Below are 20258 nucleotides of genomic sequence, written 5' to 3'. Positions count from 1 at the left end.
GCAAATCTGAAAATGGTCTCATGGAAAGACCTTTTTCAGTATCTTGAACACAGGGCTGTTGTTGCTAAGCACAAAAGAAACCACACTGGAGAGGAACACTGTGAATGGAATACACACAATAAAGCTTTAAGAAAGAGTTCCAGTGCTGCTAAAGATAAGAACATACATCCTGAAGAGATAACACCTGAGTGTCATGAATGTGATGAAGCTTTTATTGTACTCTCTTCCCTTGCCAAGCACCAGAGAATCCATGCTGGAGAGAAACCATATGAATGTAAGAAACAACGAAAGACTTTGAGAGAGCGATCTACTCCTGCTAAACATGAGAGAATTCACACAGAAAAACAATCTTACATATGTAATCAATGTGGAAAGAATTTCCAATGTTATTCCAACTTGGCTCAACATCAGAGAATCCACACTGGAGAAAAGCCTTATGAATGTAACCAATGTGGAAAGGCTTTCACAAAGCGCTCCAATCTTGATGCACATCAGAGAATCCACACTGGAGAGAAGCCTTATGAATGTAATCAATGTGGAAAGACTTTCAAATGGAGTTATAGTCTTCTTGAACATCACAGAATGCACACCGGAGAGAAACCTTATGAATGTAATGAATGTGGAAAGACTTTCACAAAGTGTTCCTACCTTGATGCACATCAAAGAATCCACACTGGCGAGAAGCCTTATGAATGTAATCAATGTGGAAAGGCTTTTATACAGCGTTCCAGTCTTGCTCACCATCAGAGAATCCACACTGGAGAAAAGCCTTATGAATGTAATGAATGTGGAAAGACTTTCACACATCGTTCCCATCTTGCTGTCCATCAGAGAATCCACACTGGAGAGAAACCTTATGAATGTAATGAATGTGGAAAAGCTTTTATACGGAGTTACAGTCTTCGTGAACATCAGAGAATTCACACTGGAGAGAAACCTTACAAATGTAATGAATGTGGAAAGGCTTTCACATGTTATTCCCATCTTGCTGTCCATCAGAGAAGCCACACTGGAGAGAAGCCTTATGAATGTAATGAATGTGGAAAGGCTTTCATACAGAGTTACAGTCTTCGTGAACATCAGAGAATTCACACTGGAGAGAAGCCTTTTGAATGTAATCAATGTGGAAAGGCTTTCACACAGCGTTCTAGTCTTGCTGTCCATTGGAGAATCCACACTGGAGAGAAGCCTTATAAATGTAATGAATGTGGAAAGCCTTTCATAAAGCGCTCTTATCTTGATGCACATAAGAAAATCCACACTGGAGAGTAGCCTTATGAATGTAAGTAATGTGAAAAGACTTTCAAATACAAAAACAGTCTTAAAAACCATCATAAAATCCATACTGGCGAGAAGCCTTATGAATGTAATGAATGTGCAAAGGCTTTCACATAGTGCCACAGTCTTGGTAAACATGAGAAAATCCACATTGGATAGAAACCTCATGAAAGTGGAAACCTTCAAACAAAGCTCAAATGTTGCTTAGTAAGAAAGAATGCACATTAGAGAAAAACCTTTGAGTGTCTGGATGATAGTAAAGTTTTTAATATATATTAGTCCCTGACTAGACATGGGACATCCCATATAAAATCTCATTTACATAATCCATATGGAAAAATATTCAGGCTCACTTCATCCCAGAATTGCCTCCAGAAAAATTCCTAGAAGATTGAAATCATGGATAAATGCATAAAAATGCTAGGACAGAGCTTGTTAGTCAGCAGGAATTTCTTGCTTGGGAAGAAATCTCCTATGGACTTGGCATGGGAAGGTCTTTAGCCCAGATTCATCTCTGAGTTTACATCTGAGGATATGGAGTGGAGAGAAGACTTACAAATGTGCTGAATGAAGACTTGCCCTTACCTGGAAGATAAGAATCACTATATATCACAATATTCACACTGGAAAGAAACATTATACAAAATGTATTTGCAGAAAGGCTTTCACCTAGATCTCATATCTTTATGTAGAAATCTTGCTGCAGATGAAACATGTGAATATAATGAATGAGGGAAGGCCTCTTCCTGCAGCTCAGATCCCATTAGACATGTCAATTTTATACTGTGTATAAAGTCTGAAAATAGATTGAGTTTCCTGTGAAATCCCATGACTGGTATGCAAAGAAGAGTCTTTCTAACGGGGGAAAACAATTGTTTTAATCTCCTTTCTCAATCAATAATGATTAAGAGATTTTTTTATCTGATTTTAAATTGTTTTTGTTACTTAAATTTCCTCCTCATTCTCTTGTTTATTCCCAAATTCTTCGGCTTTCCATTTATATGATAAGTAATATGTTCCATGTTCTAATTTTCTTTTCAAATATCTATAAATGTGGCTTAGGTCTCCATTTTGACCTTATCTTGTTAAATTGTATTGGGTTGGTTTGAGGGGAATTGAGGCCTTTTCAGAAATCTGACCCCTCTGAAGAGTGTTATAGTTTAGGATTAAGTATTTTAAATTGATTTTTAATCATTCTACTTAAATTTCCTTAGAACTAACCCTGATTAAACTCTGAGTTGAGATTCCTAATGTAAATCCAGCTAATTTATCAGTTCATCATTTTAGCTTTGAATGAGTATTTCTCCCTTTCCCATTGAAAAGTGTGATCCTCTTCCATATGGATTTTCAGGGAATAGATCCCATTGATGAAGCAGCAGAGCCCTGAAATTGGCCAAGTGTTGTAAATCTGTGATCCTTCTTGAACAGTCTCATGGGCTCTGTGAACTGTGCTGAAATTTAATGGGAAGTCATTCATTTTAAATTTAGAGTTTCTGCTAAAACAACAAATGCAGAATGGCAATGAAGTTGCAATTCCAGATTTTATTGTAGCTAAATTTTCCTTACAAAGTTACCATTTCTTGCAAATTAAGACAACTCTGAGATACCACTATATATCTGTCAGATTGTCTAGAATGACAGGGAAAGATAATGCGGAATGTTGGAGGGGTCGTGGGGAAACTGGGACACTGATGCCTTGTTGGTGGAATTGTGAATACATCCAGCCATTCTGGAGAGTGACTTGGAACTATGTTCATAACATTATCCAACTGTGCATACCTTTTGATCCAGCAGTGTTACTACTGGGCTTGTATCCCTAAGAGATCTTAAAGCAGGGAAAGGGACCTGTATGTGCCAAAATGTTTGTGGCAGCCCCTTTTGTAGTGGTCAGAAATTGGAAATTGAAGGGATGCCCACCAATTGGAGAATGGCTATGGTATATGAATGTTATGGAATATTATTGTTCTATAAGAAATGACTAACAGGATGAATGCAGAGAAGCTTGGAGAAACTTACATGAACTGATATTAAATAAAATGAGCAGAACCAGGAGATCATTATACATGTCAACAACAATACTACACGATGATCAATTCTGATGGACATGGCTATCTTCAACAATGAGAGAATCCAAATGAGTTCCAATTGATCAGTAATGAACAGAACCAGCTGCACCCAATGAAAGAACACTGGGAAATGAGCATGTACCACAACATAACATTTCTACTCTTTCTGTTATTGTTTGCTTGCATTTTTGTTTTTCTCAGATTATTTTTATCTTCTTTCTAAATCTGATCTTTCTTGTACAGCAACATAACTGTATAAATGTGTATATATATATATTGTATTTAACATATACTTTTAACATATTTAACATGTATGGACTTCCTGCCATCTAGGGAAGGGGGTGGAGGGAAGGAGGGGAAAAGTTGAAACAGTTTGCAAGGGTCAATGTTGAGAAATTACCCATATATATGTTTTGTATATAAAAAGCTATTACATATATATATTAATTTAAAAAGCAAGTTGCCATTTCTGATGCTTAAATATTAACTTTCTGAAATTATCATTATTAATTCATCCCTAAAAAATCACAGTGAACATTGATTGTGTGTGATACATAGCCCACCCAACAAATTTCAGAAATTTCTCAATTTTTTTATTTGTTTCTCATGAGAAATGAGTATCACTCTCACCATAAAACGAATAAAAGTGAGCTCCTGAGCTTAAGCAGCATAAGCAATATATATATATGTTCCCTGATGCAATATTAGTCCCTCCCCACCACTGACTTGTGTTCATTAGCTGAGAATGTGGCCCTTACATTTCTGTGTGAAAGCTATTTTAAAATGGTGAAGAAGAAACAGCACATAAATTCAAATGTAAACAAAAACATGCTTTTCACTGACTGAGGTATGTGTTGTCAGTGTATGGACTGGGTAGATAAGGCCAAAGTCAGTTCTGTATATCCCCGAAATTGTTCTGACCACCCACATCCTAGGAATTGTCAGGAAGGAAAGGCAGGGGAAACAGGAATCTGATCCTATAACTTGGTTAATGTGTAATTTTCTTTAAGAAATATCAAACTTTATCCTATTCAGTTGTCAGTGGGATTTTAGTGGCTGAATTAGTAATGATAATGAAAAATGATAAGTTACAATTCCTTGCCATGTGGCCAGAAAGGTAACTGTCTCTTGTATAAAATGCATTTTAATTGTAGAATGGAGCCTTTATCCACAGAATAAGCTATGCCTCTTTCTAGCCTGAAGCTGCCACAGTTCCAGCAGAAGACTGAGACTTCCAGTCCTTTTCCCCAAAAGTTCTACTCCCGAAAAGATACAAAAGAAGGAAATGATGGGTCACAGCCCAGGGTCTATTATCTAGCCAAGAACTGTGGAGCAATTAAAACCTTTTTGCTCTCTCTTTTGCCACTTTATAGGCTATTAGAATTGCTAGCTAAGTGAGTTGCTAATTTGCTGGATTTTCTTCAGAGTCTAGCATGAAACCTGCTGGTCTTCTCCTTCCCAAAAATAAGCATTTCCTCCCCATTTTAAATTTCACCCATCCAGAGTAGTAGGGCCTCCAAAAAAGTTTAGTTTCTTTTCTGGGGTGTGAGGTGACCCAATAGGAAACTGGGTGTGTTGGTTGGATTGATTTTGAGGATATCTCATGTAAATCATTTTGTTTTGCACAGACCTCACTTTTTCTGGGCCTCTGGGAATTGTGGGAGTCAGCTATTAAGGACTAGGACTGAGACCTTCTTAAATCCAGTGAAAGGTACCTTTTGGCAGGAAGAACACCTCATGGTGCCTGAGATGTGCCCTTTTTGGGGACCTGGATTCTCTGAAATTCCTTATGCAAATACCTTTTCCCTAGGTCTTTCAGCCAAAAGAGAGGGAAGACTGTGGATAACTTCTTTTTTTTTTTTTTTTTTTTTTGAGCTCCTCCCTCATCTCTGAAAGCCTCTTAGGCCTTAAGAACTAGTTCTGAGATAAGGAAAGTTTTTAACTGTCACATCAAAAAGAAAAACCTGTCAAAAGTTTTATAAAACTAGAGCTGGCTACCTTGGGTCTATCAAAATAATTAAAGTTAGGGAACTGCTGAAACATTTTAGCAGATTCTGATTGGCTGGTTTTTTTTTTTTTTTGTTTGTTTGTTTGTTTGTTTTGTTTTGTTTTTGGAGACTGATCACGAAGTTGTTTGGCACTAATAGACTTGTTTTTTTAATTTACTTCAAATGTAAACTAGTTTGCTATGAACCTCAATAAATACTAATTGATAAGTAATGGTTATTTCTGGAATTATAGAATTGAAATTTGGCTTGTAACTAAATGCCTTCTATGTTCCTGAAAGGCTTGCAGAAAAATTGCAGAAAGAAAAAGCCTCCTCTTTGTGGGATTAAAAAAAAATTATTAAAGCTTTTTATATTCAAAACATGTGCATGGATAATTTTTCAACATTGACCCTTGCAAAACCTTGTGTTCCAAATCTCCCCCTCCTTTCCCCTTGCCCCCTTCCCTAGATGGCAAGTAATCTAATATATGTTAAACATATTAAAAATATATGTTCAATTCAATATATGTATAATATGTATACAATTATCTTTCTGCACAAGAAAAATCAGATCAAAAAGGAAACAATGAAAAAGAAAACAAAATGCAAGTAAACAACAAAAAGATTGAAAATGCTGTGTAATGATCCACATTCTGTTCCCTCTGTGGGATTTCCATACCTTTGTCCTTTAGCTTGTGGAATCTCTGTGTCTGTAGGTAAACAGATATGGTTTAGGGGCTCAGGCTTCCCACAGCCTCTTTCCCTTTAACCCTAGTTGCAGAAAGATTGAATTAGATAGATGGACTTGAAAGGGCAGGTTTCTGCCACCTTAAATTTGGGACTATGTGTGGTTAAGTTGGAATTCTGATTCTGAAATTGTATGAGATAATTACTATTAACATGTGCTAAAGTTATAAACTTTATTTGTTCTGGTATAAGATCTAATAAACCTGTGTTCAAGTACTGAATTATTACTACTGGGAATTTAAATCTGTCTTTGATTTCATTGTAAGCAGAAACTGAGTCACATGTTTGTATCTCCTAATAGGATGAAATTTGGTTAGGGTGTTATGTTTTAAAATTGCATCACCTCTGCTGGACAAGTGCCTACTTTATTTTGGGAAGTTCTCGCTCAAAAATTTATGTAGTTATCACCTGTGTTTTGAATTTCTGAATTTGTAATGTTCAGACTAGCTTTCTGGAGGGTCTTGGGACCAGCCTTGGTCTCAGCAGAGTAATCATTATGAGCATAGTCAGGAATAAATTCCAAAGTCTTTATTGTCTCCTTCAGTCTCGCAGTCTGGGCCAGCAGTCTCAGTCAATCAGCCAGTCTATAGTCTCTTGTCTCTTCCAGTCAGCCAGTCAGCAGCCTACATGTCTCAGTCTCTGTTCCAACTTTGCTCTGACTGATCTCTCAAATACTATATTACAATTAAATCAATTCATTATATTGAGTATGAGCCAATCATTATATCACCAGGGAACCAATTATCTCATCAATTCCACTGAGTTAATATCTTTTTGTAGGATTAAATCAATTATACTGAGCCTTAAGTATACAGGTTTTCAGAGTTCCTGTCCTCTATATCTCCCACTTTCTTCTTAACATAGTGGTCATACTCTCCCTGACTTATCAGGGAAGTGAGAACCCCAAAAAGGAGGTGATCACACCCTCCTTGACTTTTCAGGAAGGGAGGTGAAAACTCCGAAGGGAAATAGGGAGTCAAACCAAATTTTGTTAGCGGTTTCTGACGGGTCTCACTTGAAATAGGTATACATAAATCCATCAGCATGGGAGATATTTCACAAGCACATAGTAATATAACAAAGGCTAGCAGCGATGGCTTTCCCCACATCCAGCACGGACTCAATGTGGTGTAACAAACATGAATTATAATGCAAAGAGTGATATAGTAATATGAATCAACATGGTATTGTAAATGACTTCTAAAGGTCCTAGAAGGAGGGCATACAAATAACAATCACACAAACAACTCCTTCAGCAGGCAAGAGATAGTCTAAAACCAATCTATAGTCCAATACTTCATGTGTCGGCGAATCCAATGATTCCTGCAAGTTTTGAAGTCCTGCAGTAGTCTCATCATGTGTCAGGGAATCCAGTGATTCTTGATGGTTTTCAAACCCTGCAACAGTCTTATCATGTCTCAGAGAATCCAATGATTCCTGCAGGTTTTCAAGTTCAACAGCAGCTTTATCAACAATTTTTCATCTCAGGGAATCCATTGATTCCTGCTGGGTTTGAAGTTCTGTAACAGTCTCAATATCAGCCATGTTCTTTCAGTGTCAATGTTTCTTGGGTCTTCTCCTTTATTTTGAGGTTTTTCTCTTTTTCTGTCTCTCTCCCATGGACAAGGTGAATATGGCTTGTTGGCACCCATCTGATTCCTTCTCCATCTGTAGAGGCACAAGCAAACCCTCTCCCCCAAGTAGTTAACCTATCTGGTCCCTTCCATTCACCACTTTCTGGATCTCTCCTCATCATCTGGCAATTATATTGGAGTTGCTCACGTTGGACACTGCCCTTCTGTCGAGTTATAAAACCTGTGTTCTACCCAATTTGCAAACCCAAAATAAATACGGGCTTCAGGTTTGTGGAAAAGAATGGGTTTATTATGCTAAGAAAACAGTATGCTGTTCTTAGCAGACAAAATCCTGTTGAGACTTCTGCAGAGTTGTCTTTAGGCTGAGAAGAAAATATCTTCACAAGCTGTCAAAATCCTGTTAGGACTTGTGCAAAGGTTTGTACTGAGAAAAACCCAGCAAGCTAAGTCCAGAAGAGCATTAGCAGAGATGGATTGACAGACTTTCCATTTTATCAGGTTTGTGAGAGACTAATCTTCAATCTAATAGAGGGTGGGGATTATGACCTAAACCAAGATCTCCAATTGAATAGGAGATTACTATCCTTATGGACCATCCCAGAGGCCAGGATGGTTTGGAACCAAAGATCACCCTTCCCCCAGAGATTAAAGGGGATGGTTTACATCAGATGCAATAATATCACATTCTCAGAATCATTTTTCCAATTAGCATTTTTTATAGTATTGGTTTCTCAATTAAGAAAAAATAGAAATATAACAATAATATAAATAAGGTATCAGATGTAGCAAGGTTGCCCACTATCACCATTATTATTCAATATTGTATTAGAAACACTAGCCTCTGCAATAAGAGTCTAGAAAGAGATTAAAGGAATTAGAGTAGGTAATGAGGAAACCAAACTATCACTCTTTGCAGATGATATGATGAATCCCAGAGATTCTACTAAAAAGCTATTAGAAATAATTCATAATTTTAGCAAAGTAGCAGGATACAAAATAAATCCCCATAAATCCTCAGCATTTTTATACATCACCAACAAAATCCAACAGCAAGAGATACAAAGAGAAATTCCATTCAAAATAACTGTTGACAGCATAAAATATTTGGGAATCTATCTACCAAAGGAAAGTCAGCAATTATATGAGCAAAATTACAAAAAACTTTCCACACAAATAAAGTCAGACTTAATTGGAACAATATTAAGTGCTCTTGGATAGGCCGAGTGAATATAATAAAGATGACAATACTTCCTAAACTAATCTATTTATTTAGTGCTATACCAATCAGACTTCCAAGAAAATATTTTAATGATTTAGAAAAAATAACAAAATTCATATGGAACAATAAAAAGTCAAGAATCTCAAGGGAATTAATGAAAAAAAAAAATCAAATGAAGGTGGCCTAGCTGTACCTGATCTAAAATTATAAAGCAGCAGTCACCAAAACCATTTGGTATTGGCTAAGAAATAGATTAGTTGATCAGTGGAATAGGTTAGGTTCACAAGACAAGTGTTTGACAAACCCAAAGATCCTACCTTTTGGGATAATTCATTATTTGATAAAAACTGCTGGGATAACTGGAAATTAGTATGGCAGAAATTAGGCATGGGCCTACACTTAACACTGTATACCAAGATAAGATCAAAATAGGTCCATGATCTAGGCATAAAGAACAAGATTATAAATAATTTAGAGGATCATAGGATAGTTTATCTCTCAGACTTGTGGAGAAGAAAGAAATTTGTGACCAAAGATGAACTAGAGACCATTATTGAACACAAAATAGAAAATTTTGATTATATCAATTAAAAAGCCTTTGTACAAACAAAATGAATGCAAACAAGATTAGAAGGGAAGCAACAAACTTCACAGTTAAAGGTTCTGATAAAGGCCTCATTTCCAAAATATATAGAGAATTGACTCAAATTTATAAGAAATCAAGTCATTCTCCAATTGACAAATGGTCAAAGGATATGAACAGACGACTTTCAGATGATAAAATTGAAACTATTACCAATCATATGAAAGAGTGTTCCAAATCACTATTGATCAGAGAAATGCAAATTAAGATAACTCTTGAGATACCAGTACACACCTGTCAGATTGGCTAAGATGACAGGAAAAAATAATAATGAATGGGTTGGAGGGGATGCGGGAAAACTGGGACACTGATGCATTGTTGGTGGAGTTGTGAACGAATCCAACCATTCTGGAGAGCAATCTGGAATTATGCCCAAAAAGTTATCAAACTGTGCGTACCCTTTGATCCAGCAGTGTTACTTCTGGGCTTATATCCCAAAGAAATACTAAAGAAGGGAAAGGGACCTGTATGTGCCAAAATGTTTGTGGCAGCCCTGTTTGTAGTGGCTAAAAATTGTAAACTGAATGGATGCCCATCAGTTGGAGAATGGTTGGGTAAATTGTGGTATATGAATGTTATGGAATATTATTGTTCTGTAAGAAACGACCAGCAGGATGAGTAAAGAGAGGCTTGGAGAGACATACATCAACTGATGCTAAGTGAAATGAGTAAAACCAGGAGATCATTATACACTTCAACAATGATACTGTTTGAGGATGTATTCTGATAGAAGTGGATCTCTTCGATAAAGAGAGCTTTAATTGATCAAAGATGGACAGAAGCAGCTACACCCAAAGAAAGAATACTGGGAAATGAATGTAAACTATTTGCATTTTTGTTTTTCTTCCCGGGTTATTTTTACCTTCTGAATCCAATTCTCCCTGTGCAACAAGAGAACTGTTCGGTTCTGCAAACATATATTGTACCTAGGATATACTGCAACATATTTAACATATATAGGACTGCTTGCCATCTAGGGGAGGGGGTGGAGGGAGGGAGGGGAAAAATCGGAACAGAACCGAGTGCAAGGGATAATGTTGTAAAAAAATTACCCTGGTATGGGTTCTGTCAATAAAAAGTTATTATAAAATTAAATTAAATTTTTTAAAAAAGGTACCAGATGTAAAACATGCAGGAAAATTCCCAGTGATATATCAGTGCATTTCTGAATTAACTTCCATAGAAAAATCACTTCATCCTTCTCACCATTTAACCCTTTGGATTTACTGCATTGAGAGCAGAATGGAGCCATTTAAAAAAAAATAAAGCTTTTTATTTTCAAAACATATTCATGGACAATTTTATAACATTGACTCTTGCATAGCCTTTTAGTTCAGATTTTCTTCTTCCCTCAACCCTGTCCCCTAGAAGGCAAGCAATTCAGTATATGTTAAATATGCTAAGATATATGTTAAATCCAGTATGTATAAACATATTTATACAATTCTCTTGCTGCACAAGAGAAATCAGTTTTTTAAAAAGTAAATGAGTAAGAAAAAATGCAAGCAAACAACAAAAAGAGTAAGACTTTTATGTTGTGATCTACATTCAGTTCTTACAATTCTTTCTCTGAGTGTAGATGGCTCTATTCATCACGAGACTATTAGAACTGGCATCAATTATCTCATTGTTGGAAAGAGTCAGGTTTATCAGAATTGATTGTCGTATAATATTGATGTTTGTAAGGGTTGGAGGATTCAAGCACAGTGAAAACAGGAAGTAAACAGAGGCATTTTAGCCCTGAGACCCCTGGAAGTGCACTTCAGTGAACTAATAGGGACTGCCTCTTGGGCAAGAACTCTTATCATATTGAGATCTGCATCATTAATGGGAGATCTCTCCTTCTCTGATTGGCTGTGCATGTGATCTACAGACCTTATATAAGCTGTGGGGACAAGGAAGTTGATCCTTTTTACAAGGAGTTCTGCTAAGAGTCCTATCTGAGAGTGTGCAGGAGGTCAGAGAGAAGGATGTAAACATGTGAATAAAAACCCTGAGTTTGCATGCAACTGCTCTTGAGTGCTCAATTGTGTATTTAAACCATCATTCCTATGAAATGATGGCCAGAGATCTCTGAAAACCTCAGACAGAGGTAAGCTTGGTAAAATTGGTTTAAACACTACAAAAGACAGTGACCAGAGATTTCTCTGAGAGCCTGGCAATAGTAAATGCAGAGCGAGCATTAACAAGAGTATTCACAAAAATAGTGAATGTCTGTGGGCATTCACAGATGATTTTGTGTAAAATGATCTCCTGGTTCTTCTCATTTCACTTAGCATTGGTTCATGTTAAGTCTCTCCAGGCCTTTCTAAAATCATCCAGAATGGAGTCATTCTGATCCAATTATGCCGAATGTTTATTCCTACATCTCCTAATCTTATCCCATTAAAGTCAAATGGGAGAACAAGTCTGACTTTAAATGAGCTTATTAGATTAGAAAATCTAATACAATCTGGATTCACAAAGGCAATTTAATTGTCAGCCACTTCAAGTATGGGACCTACTACTTTCTGTTAGGCTGCTGCCCAAGTTTTATCTAGGCATCCTTTCTGCTCTGGAGTGGAAGGAGTGAACCCCAGAGCTGTGAATGAGGTGGGGACATGGTGGATTTCTGTGGGGGCAGAGGAGATCTCAGAGGTGGTGATACAGGTGGAATTGAACCCTTGAGATGGAGTTGGAAACCTGGGAGGAATCCAGGGCAGAAGTTGGGCCATTCCAATGATCAAGACATTGTACAAGATGGAGGGCTGGGTTTGGGGAGGGGAAGCAGGCCAGGTCTGAAATCCTGATCCTGTGTGTGATTAAAGGAGACAGACCTTCTTGGGAAGATTCAGGGGCTGGGTAAGGTAGGAACTTTTGGGACCAGGAGAAATCTCCAAGACATTTTTTTATATTTTTATATAATATATATATTTTATCTGGCTGGAAAGTGGAACTTATGCAATTGAGATCTCTCTGCCTTCTAAAGACTAGCTCTGTAGGTACAGGTCCCAGGTATATCCTGCCACCTCCTGGCATATTTACCTCCACACTTCCCTGCCCACCTCTCACCTTTTGCTAGTTGCCTTTCTCTTCACCAATGTGTGTGGGGGGGAGTCATATGATCTTCACCTCCACAAGGAATATGCTGCTCTACCAGACTCAGCTATTGGACAAGCATCCTCTCTCCCTTTCTCGCCCCCCCCCCCCCTTACTGCAACCACCTCATTGCTGTTTTTCACAGCCAAAATACTTTCTGAATGGCAGAGATTATGGTCCCCAGATTTATCATTGATTCACATTTTCCCAATTTCAGACCTTGCCCATAAAGACCCAGGACTCCTGCCTTGTTCCTGGATCCTCATTAGAAATGTGGCGATTCTCTTTGTAGTGGCTAGAAACTGGAAATTGAGTGGATGCCCATCAATTGGAGAATGGCTGAATAAATTGTGGTATATGAATATTATGGAATACTATTGCTTGGTAAGAAATGACCAACAGGATGATTTCAGAAAGTCCTGGAGAGACTTACACGAACTCATGCCGAGTGAAATGAGCAGGACCAGGAGATCATTATATACTTCAACAACAATACTATATGATGATCAATTCTGAGGGACATGGCCCTCTTCAACAATGAGATGAACCAAATCAGTTCCAAGGGAACAGTAATGAACTGAATCAGGTACACACAGCGAAAGAACTCTGGGAGATGACTAAGAACTATTACATTGAATTCCCAATCCTTATATTTTTGCCTGCCAGCATTTTTTTTTATTTCCTTCACAGGCTAATTGTACAACATTTCAGAGTCCGATTCTTTTTGTACGGCAAAATAATGGTTTGGATATGTAAACTTATTTTGTATTTAATGTATACTTTAATATATTTAACACATATTGGTCATCCTACCATCTAGGGGAGGGGGTAAGGGGAAGGAGGGGAAAAATTGGAACAAAAGGTTTGGCAATTGTCAATGCTGTAAAATTACTTATGCATATAACTTGTAAATAAAAAAGCTATAATTAAAAAAAAAATTCTGCTTTCCGATTTGGGCCCCTGATAGATTGAAGAGTTCTGCCTGCCCTGAGGACCCACTCTGGATGTGGACTCTTGTAATATTGTATCCAGATTCTTTTTAAAATAATAACTTTTAGGTACTCTAATAATTCTTGTATTTTCTCTTCTTGATCTGTTCTCCAGTTTTCCTAAATGAGATGTTTCAGATTCTCTTCTATTTTTCTAGCTTAATTTTTTTGTGTGTGTCTAATGTCACTGGATTCCTCCTCAATTCTATTTTTCAAAGATTTTTTTTGCATCTTTTCAGTTGATTAATATTCTTTTCAATATTTATTGGATTTCTTTCATTCCCTACCCCCTAATATTTCCTTGATTTTTAAAATTCCTTTTTATGTTCTTCCAAGAACTTCTTTTGAGCTTGTTATATACTTTTGTTGTTACTCTGTGAGATAGGAATGGCTTATTCTTTAACCTCACTATCTTCTTCTGAATATTAACCCAGATCTTCCTTTATACTAAAGTAATTATTGTCATGTTCTTTCTTGTTCTTTCTCCTTTGCTTATTCATCATGAATTTTCATTTGGTTTTATTTCATTTTTAGCAGGTTATAATAATGATCATTATTATAAACAAACTTGAATTCTATGTTCTGAGTGTGGGGAATAGATAAGGTGAAGAACTTACAGGAATGTATGAATTCTTTTTCTGTATTTTATTATTTCTGTGTCTCCCCTATGACCTATATATGTGCAGGCTCATATCTACTTGAGCCTTGGCCAGCTAGAAACATATTTACTTAACCTGAACTGATGACATTTATTGGTATTTGACATTTATCAATATTTAGTCTATTAGCTGGACCACTGTCTGCTTGATTAAGCCTGAAGGCCTGACTTTGTTTCCAGAAATCAGGAGATTTCAGGGAAACAGAAACCTTCCATTCCAATCTCCCCAACTAGCAACAACCAATTAGATGCCTCCCCCTCCCCTTCTCAATGCTCTCTTACTTGTGATGTAATTTCTTGTATAAAAGCTATGTATCTTTACTACTCCTTTAGCCCTCCTACCGCGAGCTTATCTTGCGATGGCACGGCTCATCCTCCGGAGGTTTTTCAATAAACAACTTTTCTGCCTTCTACTGAGGGATCTCTGAGTAGTCATTTTGGGTAAGGGTCTTCTACATCCCTCACATGAGTAATGCTGCCTTAAGCCTCAGCTCCTCCATACTGTTATGCTCCAAATTCTGTCCAGGGACTCAACCTCAGCAATAATTGTCACCTAAGTCACATGTGGGGTCCCTCAGTTGCTGTCCAATCTGTTTTTGCAATCTAAAGTACTGCACTTTCCAAGCAAGTGCTCATTCCTCCTTGTCCACAGCTGTAACACAGCATAATGTCATAGCCAACACTGCTAGCCTTGACCAGGATCCTTTCCTCTTGCCCTTCTCAGTTTTCATGAAGTGAAAATTCTTGAGGAAATGTGTTTTACATTATTGCACCTATATAACCTTTGCAAATTGTTTATCATCTTAAGGTGAGAGGAAGTGACAAGGGGAGGGAGAGAATTTGGAACTGAAAAAAAAATTAATTGTTAAAAATTGTCTTTACATGTAATTGGAAAATAACGTACTGTTCAGTATAAAAAATTGAGGTCAATCAACCTCAACCCCTTCTTACAAACTATCTTTTAGACATATCTTACTAGTTCTCTAATTTGAGATGTCTTAAAATTACCATGTAAGACTGAACTCATTTTCTTTTCTTTCTCTTTTCTTTCTTCTTGTTAAGGGCCCCACTATTCTCTCAATCCCTCAGCTCACAACCAAGATGTCCTCCATGAATCCTGTTTCTTACCCCCATTTATATCATGTCAACCCTGCAACATCTCTGCAATCCATCTTCTCTCCTCTGATGTTTCCACCTTCTTGCTGTAGCTCCTTGTCACCTCACCCTTGGAGTATTGCAGCAGCCTGCTTGTGAGTTGGCCTGATTCCAAACTGTCTGACTCCAAAGCTTCCTTCACTTAGCCAACAAGGTGATTTTCCTAAAGATCCAATTTTCTGGATTCATTAAACACCAGGGATTTTCTACCAAACTGCAAATGTGAACCCTTTTTATTCCACTCTGGTTACAACTCCTTCTTACACCTTAGTTCTTTGGGATCTCATGACAATGGCTTCTTTGCTATTCCAGGAAAATGATACCCTATCTCTCACCTTCAAGACATTTCTCTGGCTCATTTGCTCTCCTTCATTTGTATCTCCCAGTTACCTTCATTTTCAACTTAAAGGTTTCCTTTAAACCTTGAACTGTGTGGGGCAGAAGACCACCAACTTCAACAAATCGAGGCTTCTCAAGGTAGAAAACGAAGGAGTTTTAATTTGACAGTCCTTGGAGATTTGACCCTGTGGGGTCTGGCAGTAAAGAGAAGCAATGGACAGTAAACAGACAATAAGTACATAAGAGGTGCGGGGTAACACTCCCTATAGGTTGGATTTTGCCTTGATTTGTCAGGACAAATGACCTCACATTCCAAGTCATAAATGAGAAAAAACTTCTAGCCCAAACACATCTTTAGGATTATTAAATTACTTTATATGGGAGTTTTAATGCCAAGATAGTCCTAACTTAGTCCATAAGAAAAGGGTTATATGATCCCATTCTTTGTAAAACAAGCTTGGGGTTTTAAAATACTGGTGCCATTTTGTGAGACAGCTTTCACAGTTTACTTCATCCCATTTATCTTACCTGTACCTTGTTTGCAAGTTATTTGTTTGTTTGTTGTTTCTGCCATTATTCTGTGTGCTTTTTGAAGGCAGAGATTGTTATTTGCCTTTTTTTTTTTTTTGGAAAACTCCTGTCATTCAGCATCTGACACAAAGGAGACATTTAATAAGTGTTTATTGTTGGACAGATTTAGCCTCACAAGACAGGTTGTGTTATTTTCCTCCTTCTCTTAAATATAGAAACTGAGGCATACAGATTAATCATTAATTACAAAATTATAAAACTTAAAGTAACAACTAAGAAAATTCTTTGTAGAATTTTTTGTAAGAATTGTTTAACGACTATGCTCAAAAAGTTATCAAACTGTGCATACCCTTTGATCCAGCAGTGTTTCTACTGGGCCTATACCCCAAAGAGATACTAAAGAAGGGAAAGGGACCTGTATGTGCCAAAATGTTTGTGGCAGCCCTGTTTGTAGTGGCTAGAAGCTGGAAAATGAATGGATGCCCATCAATTGGAGAATGGTTGAGTAAATTGTGGTATATGAATGTTATGGAATATTATTGTTCTGTAAGGAATGACCAGCAGGATGAATACAGAGAGGACTGGCGAGACTTACATGAACTGATGCTAAGTGAAATGAGCAGAACCAGGAGATCATTATATACCTCAACAATGATACTGTTTGAGGATGTATTCTGATGGAAGTGGATCTCTTCGATAAAGAGAGCTAATTCAGTTCCAATTGATCAAAGATGGGCAGAAGCAGCTACACCCAAAGAAAGAACACTGGGAGATGAATATAAACTACTTGCATTTTTGTTTTTCTTCCCAGATTATTTATACCTTCTGAATTCAATTCTCCCTGTGCAACAAGAAAACTGTTCAGTTCTGCACACGTATATTGTATCCAGGATATACTGTAACCTATTCAACATATAAAGGATTGCTTGCCATCTGGGGGAGGGAGGGGAAAAATCGGAACAGAAGTGAATGCAAGGGATAATGTTGTAAAAAATTACCCTGGCATGAGTTCTATCAATAAAAAGTTATTAAAAAAAAAAAAAAGAATTGTTCAAAGATTTTAAAATAACAGCCATAATAATAGCTACAATATATAAAGCACTTATTGCATTTATATTTAGCAAACTGAAACAAACAGAGGTTAAGGGATTTGCACACCATCACACAATTGGAAAGTGTCTAAAACCAGATTTAAATTCTAGCTTTAGCATTGTAAGCCCCTTCAACACCAGCTATATTTTATGTATAATTGAAAGACAGTGAAAATACATCCTTAAAAGCATATGAAATGTAAAATGGGAGAAAAATTTAAAAGCTTTCTTACGTAGGGAAAGAAATTAAATTTTTGTTTTAATTCCTCAGTCAGTCAACAAAGTGAAACTGATGAGGTGCAAATGATGAGGTTAGAGGTAGCGAAGAAGTGCAGAAGTGCGAGAATTGGGCAGGGGAATCCCCTCTGGGCGCCCAATGTGAAAGAATTCACATTCTTTCTGTGTGGCAACACTAGGGAATTTTATTGTTCACAAGAAGGAAGCTTTCTTAGGGGTCAAAACTCCTCATTAGAAGTTGGCAAAGGTGGATTAAGAGTCCCCTGGTTATATGGGTAAATGTTGGCCTACGGTTGGGAGCTGTCTGGGCTAATCAATAGAGGACCATCAGGCAGCAGTTTCAATGGATGGTGATTTGACCAAGATCTCCAACTGAATGAAATGACTTAACTTGGGAAGGCTTGTCTGGGAAAGATTTGCTTTCCCCAGAGTTTGGTAGCTGCCCAGAAGGAGATCTGGGACCCCTAAAAGATCTGTTTACTTCATTCCTTCCTCAAGCAATCCAAGCAGTCCCTCAAATTCATTTGGAGTAACGGGGCGATGTTCTTATCTTCTACAATTGCTTCAAGCTGACAAGGGTTGTAGAACTGTTCCTAAGTTCACTAGGGGTTCAGGCCAGAAGGAGAGGTGTGAGAACTGAAGTGTGGTGTTCTCTCTAAAATGTAATGTTCTCTGTTGAGGTTTTCATGGGGTCTCTGGAGGCAGCCTTTGTTTCAGTTCAGTAATCACTACAGGAGTAGCCAGGGATTAAAGTACAAATCCTTTACTATCTCCTTCAGAGTCTTGTCTCCTTTCTTGGGGCCCAGTTAGCTTTCTGAGAGGCCTATCTCTCTTTTTGGTTCCGAGAGCTTGAGCTTCTGCCTCCTTCTCTGCCACCTGAAATTCTCTGAATCCAAAGGTTTGTACTTCAGCCTCCAGCCACCACAAAGGCAGATGATGGAATGAATCTGTCTCAGTCTCTGAGAGCTTCTAGTGAGCTTGTCTACACTGGCCCTGAGAGCTTCTAGCTTATATGCCCCACACTAAGTACAAATCAATCATCATATCACTACGAAACCATTATTTATTGTAGGATTAAATCAATGCTAAACTAGATTTAACCACTGTCTTCTTAATTTCCCTTAGTACCTTTTTTCAAGTTCTGGCCCATAACACTGAAGATTGCAGCAGCTCAGGTCAGGAGATGTGGAATGTTTCACAATCTTCAGGCTGAAGGAGTAGTTAGAAGTTCGTAGCTTGAAGTATAAAGGGGGAAAAAAAGCAGTTTAAAAGTGGGATATCATCCAGGGTGAAGATGGTGATGTTTGGGAATGGGGCCTTTTGCAAAAAATGCATCAGATACTCACTATGGGTTGCCTTAAGGATGCTGATGCCCCCCCCAACAATCCTGAACACCCCCACTGCCCACAGAGCTCCCTAGCTGAAAGGCTAAGAAGGAATTAACTACTGGAAGGGGCCATAGAATGCTAAGGAATTAACTGCTGGCAAAGGCCATAGAGTGACAACCAAGAAAAGTAGGAAAGAAAATGCTAGCAGCAAAAGTTCTCATCATTGGAGTGAGAAAATGTTAGCTAGAAGAGTGAGAATGAGAGAAAGGACACAAATAATTTCACCTTACTTTCTCGAGAGTGCTCACAGGAGTACTCTGAAATACCTGAGAAGTAAAACCTGGACTATTTGTCCCTCTGTAAGGAGCTAGGCAGTCTTAGCAAGTGCCTTGATGTCCTCAGAGCCATCTCAGTCCTGCAGGGAAAAACTCCTACCCACTTAGTAAAGGTATTAACAACAACAACAAAAAAAGCAGTTCAAAACCCCCTGCAAGGGGGCATTTTCATCTTTGGGAAGTAAGGAAGTGTGGCCCTACCTTTCAGGACTGTAGATCATATGGGCGAGCTTTGGGAGCAGGTCAAAGACACCATCTGGAGGTCTGAGAAGAGAAAATTGGGTCCCCAATTTCACCATTAAATCACGCCCCAAAAGGGAGCAGGATAGGAGGGAATAATAACAAACAAGCATTTAAACGACAGGCCACCAAGCTGGCAAGGGAGAGGAGCAGTCTCAAGCAGTTCTTAAGTTCCCTTGCAATCCCCACTCTATGGGGAGAGAGGTAAGAGAGACCAGAATGCCATAGTGAGAATGAAGGAGAAGCTCCTCTCATAGCAAAAAGAAATTCAATGCTTTTAAGTTCCACCAGGTGTTGGGCTGTCGTGATGGATCGAGGGGAAGCTTCACCAAGCCCCAAACTCCTGCCAGAGGGCAGGGCATTGAGGGAACAGTTCGTCCCCTGTAGGCAGCCCCCCCCCTCCAGTGCTCCTCTTGCTCGAACTCAGGACAAGAATTGGGGGGGTTTCCTTGGTCAGTTTCCATGACACCTAAAGCCTGAGTCTTTGTGGTCCTAGGAAAGCCAAGAATAGGGATTTTTTTTTCCAAATCTTGCTTTAACTCCGCAGCCTCTTTCCTTGACTGCAGTTTGATCCCTATCATTAAAGACTCCAACAACTGTTTCTAGAAGCTGAGGGGGAGAAATTTGGCTTCTGCAGCTTCCTTCATATATCTGGGGCAGATTGTTTAACCAGCCTTTGACCAATATTTCCAAACGGGCGCCCCAAGAAGAGGGCAAGGGAAGGAGCGGCGGGCGGAGGGGG

At 38.2% G+C, this 20258-nt stretch overlaps 2 protein-coding genes across 2 annotated transcripts in view; both read left to right on the top strand.

Moving 5' to 3' along the window:
- LOC127556903 (zinc finger protein OZF-like) lies at positions 1-6299 on the top strand. The gene has a single exon (XM_051990415.1). It carries the CDS (start codon positions 13-15, stop codon positions 1270-1272), a length of 1260 nt encoding a protein of 419 aa, XP_051846375.1. The 5' UTR covers positions 1-12; the 3' UTR covers positions 1273-6299.
- The window catches only part of LOC127557686 (zinc finger protein 311-like), a 39567-nt gene extending 21870 nt beyond the window's left edge, over positions 1-17697 (top strand). Inside the window, exon 6 of the mRNA XM_051990992.1 lies at positions 15323-17697. Within this exon, the coding sequence (XP_051846952.1) occupies positions 15323-15514 (192 nt within the window). The 3' untranslated portion in view covers positions 15515-17697. The remainder of the gene's footprint in view (positions 1-15322) is intronic.
- Positions 17698-20258: the final 2561 nt, after the last annotated feature.

This window comes from Antechinus flavipes, chromosome 3 (assembly GCF_016432865.1).
Source record: "Antechinus flavipes isolate AdamAnt ecotype Samford, QLD, Australia chromosome 3, AdamAnt_v2, whole genome shotgun sequence".
NCBI classification, from domain to species: Eukaryota; Metazoa; Chordata; class Mammalia; order Dasyuromorphia; family Dasyuridae; genus Antechinus; species Antechinus flavipes.
Note: the sequence above shows the minus strand (reverse complement) of the source record. Positions and strands in the feature narration are given on the sequence as shown.